Here is a 3222-nt window from a genome sequence, read left to right on the forward strand (position 1 = left end):
AAGTTTGGTTGCTAATTTTGCTTTACTGACCTCATTAAATTTTTGGAGATAAATTAATCAGTCAAAATTGAACCAGAACTGACACAGATGTTACAATTAGCAGAAAATTAAAAGTATTCTAACTGTAGTTCATGTGTTAAAAATTAAGTAAATATTTCAAAAACTCCAATTGAACTTCTTGCAAGAAACTACCATGATGAGGTGAAATATATACTGGATGAATTAGCAGGTTAGACATTGGAGAAGAAAAGATTAGTAAACTTGAGGACATAGTAATAGAAATTATATAAAAAGAACCATAGGAAGAAAAGATAATTATAATAATGAGTAGAGCATCAGTGATCTGCAGAACAATTCCAATATGTGTGATTGGATTCCCTAAGGCAGAGGAGAGAGAGAAAATAAAATATATTTGTATAAATAATGGCTCAAAGTTTTATGAAATTTATAACTCTAATGGTTTCATGAGCCCCAAATACAGAAAATAATACACCAAGAAACATCATTATAAAACTAACCATTCATAAAAAGAAACAAACTTAAAGGCAGTGAAAGAAAATAGACATGATAAAAATAAGGATGACAATGATGTTCACACCTGCAATGACACAAGAGAAGATGGTGAAGCAATACTTTTCGGGCCCAAAATTTAAATAAATAAATTCATTACAATTCTATATCCAGAAAAAAAAATCTTTAAATATTAAGAGGAAATACTTCAGACATTCGAAAGTAGAAATAATTCATTTTTAGCGTACGTGCACTACAAGAAATGTTGAAGAAAATCTTGCAAACAGAAAGAAAATAACAGAAATATGCATCCACATTGTAGAATGGAAAGCACCGCTAATAGTAATTATGTGGGTAAATATATGATTTTCTAAAACAACTAAAACTTCCTTAAAAGATAACTGAGTAGGCGGGAGTGGGGGTGGGGTGAGATGTAGCATCAGTTAGAGGACAACGGCTGCCTCGAGCTGCTGCAGGTGCAGCCCAGGTAGGTGCTGCGCCTGCGCCTTAGACTCCGGAGTCACCGCGTGCCGCTCCCCGCCCCCCACCTCTATCACCTGGAAACGGCGCGGCTGAGCCTACCGACTGCTTTCATGGCAGCCCCGAAGTCGGTTGGGGAGTCCTTGGTGGGGGGAGTGGTCCAGGAGACGAACTCCTCTCGTTTTCTGGTTTTCAATCCCAAAACAGCCGAGCTACTTGGTCAACATCAAGTGAGAATATCACAAGAGCTTCCAAAAGAAGAATGGGTGGAACAGGACCCGAACGAAATTATTCAGTCTGTCTTTGAGTGCATAGAGAAAACGTGTGAGCAGCTTAGCGAACTGAATATTGATATATCCAACATAAAAGCCATCGGCATCAGCAGCCAGAGGGAAACCACTCTAGTCTGGGACAGGCTGACCGGAGAGCCGCTCTACAACGCTATCGCTTGGCTGGACCTAAGGACCCAGTCTACCGTGGAGAAACTGAGCAAAAAAATTCCAGGAAATAATAACTTTGTCAAGTCCAAGACGGGCCTTCCCCTGAGCACTTACTTCAGCGCCGTGAAACTTCGTTGGCTGCTGGACAATGTGGAAAGCATTCAAAAGGCTGTGGAAGAAGGGAGAGCCCTCTTTGGGACCGTTGACTCCTGGCTCATCTGGAACCTGACGGGAGGCGCGGAGGGAGGCGTCCACTGCACGGATGTGACAAATGCAAGCAGGACGATGCTCTTCAACATCCACTCTTTGGAATGGGATAAGGAGCTCTGTGACTTTTTTGAAATTCCAATGAACATTCTTCCCAACGTCTGCAGTTCTTCTGAGATCTATGGCCGAATGAAGGCTGGGTCCTTAGAAGGGGTGCCCATATCTGGGTGTTTGGGGGACCAGTCTGCTGCATTGGTGGGACAGTTGTGCTTCCAGGAAGGGCAAGCCAAAAACACGTATGGAGCAGGTTGCTTCTTACTGTGTAACACCGGCCGTAAGTGTGTGTTTTCTGACCACGGCCTTGTGACCACAGTGGCTTACAAATTAGGCAAAAACAAGCCAGCATGTTATGCACTGGAAGGTTCGGTTGCTATAGCCGGTGAAGTTATTCGCTGGCTAAAAGACAATCTTGGAATTATAGAGACCTCAGAAGAAATTGAAGAACTTGCTAAGGAAGCAGGTACTTCTTATGGCTGCTACTTCATCCCAGCCTTTTCAGGGTTATATGCACCTCATTGGGATCCCAGCGCCAGAGGGATCATCTGTGGGCTCACTCAGTTCACCAATAAAAGTCATATTGCTTTTGCTGCATTAGAAGCTGTTTGTTTCCAAACCCGAGAGATTTTGGATGCCATGAACCGTGACTGTGGAATTCCACTCAGCCATTTGCAGGTGGATGGGAAAATGACCAAAAACAAAATTCTTATGCAACTACAAGCAGACATTCTGCGGATTCCAGTAATGAAGCCCACTGTAGCTGACACAACCGCACTGGGAGCCGCCATGGCAGCGGGAGCTGCAGAAGGGGTGGGCGTTTGGAGTCTTAAGCCCGAGGATTTGTCAGCCGTGGTGATGGAACGGATTGAGCCACAGATCAATGCCATGGAAAGCGACACTCGTTATTCTACATGGAAGAAAGCTACGCAGAAGTCAATGGGCTGGATTACAACTCAGACTCCTGAAAGTACTGTTTCCCCTGCCTTCTCTAGTCTGCCCTTGGGCTTTTTCATAGTGAGTAGCCTGCTGATGCTAATTGGAGCAAGGTACATCTCCGGTATGCCATAATCATACCATGCATGAGCTTTTCAGATAAGGAAAGAATTCGCAATTCCATCTCTTAGTTTGATGATACCATCACAGACTGTGCTTATTTGTAAACCACTTGCTACATGACTTATGAGAACCCTACAGTGGACCTGTGACTTGAAGTAAATAAATTACAGCAAAAATCACTATAGAAATATTTGGTGTGTTTTTTAACGTTGACAGTTAAGGTTGGGCCAGCCACATTGGGGGCTAACCCTCTCCATTGTCATAAAATTCTGCTCCACGCCCTTTAGAATAAAGACTATTCAGATTCTTTTTGAATAGTCTTCCTGAATACATCAGACATTTTCTAACACTATGGAGCAGGATTTGGTTATTTGTGCTACACACACTTAAGAGATGTAACCAACCTCCCAGAATTCAGGGATTTGTTGTTGTTTTTAATAGACACCAAAAGTCTTATGTTGTGCATAGTAGG

General features: G+C 42.7%; 1 protein-coding gene across 1 annotated transcript; it reads left to right on the forward strand.

Moving 5' to 3' along the window:
- The first annotated feature begins 1103 nt into the window (after positions 1–1103).
- GK2 (glycerol kinase 2) lies at positions 1104–2762 on the forward strand. Its single transcript, XM_005857423.1, has one exon. The coding sequence runs from the start codon at positions 1104–1106 to the stop codon at positions 2760–2762; it is 1659 nt and encodes a 552-aa protein (XP_005857485.1).
- The last annotated feature ends 460 nt before the right edge of the window (positions 2763–3222 follow it).

The sequence above is a fragment of the Myotis brandtii genome, unplaced genomic scaffold (assembly GCF_000412655.1).
Source record: "Myotis brandtii unplaced genomic scaffold, ASM41265v1 scaffold111, whole genome shotgun sequence".
NCBI lineage: Eukaryota > Metazoa > Chordata > Mammalia > Chiroptera > Vespertilionidae > Myotis > Myotis brandtii.

What these genes read in the sequence shown, in the direction of transcription:
- GK2 (XM_005857423.1), top strand. Translation starts at nt 1,104, where the DNA reads ATGGCAGCCCCGAAGTCGGTTGGGGAGTCCTTGGTGGGGGGAGTGGTC.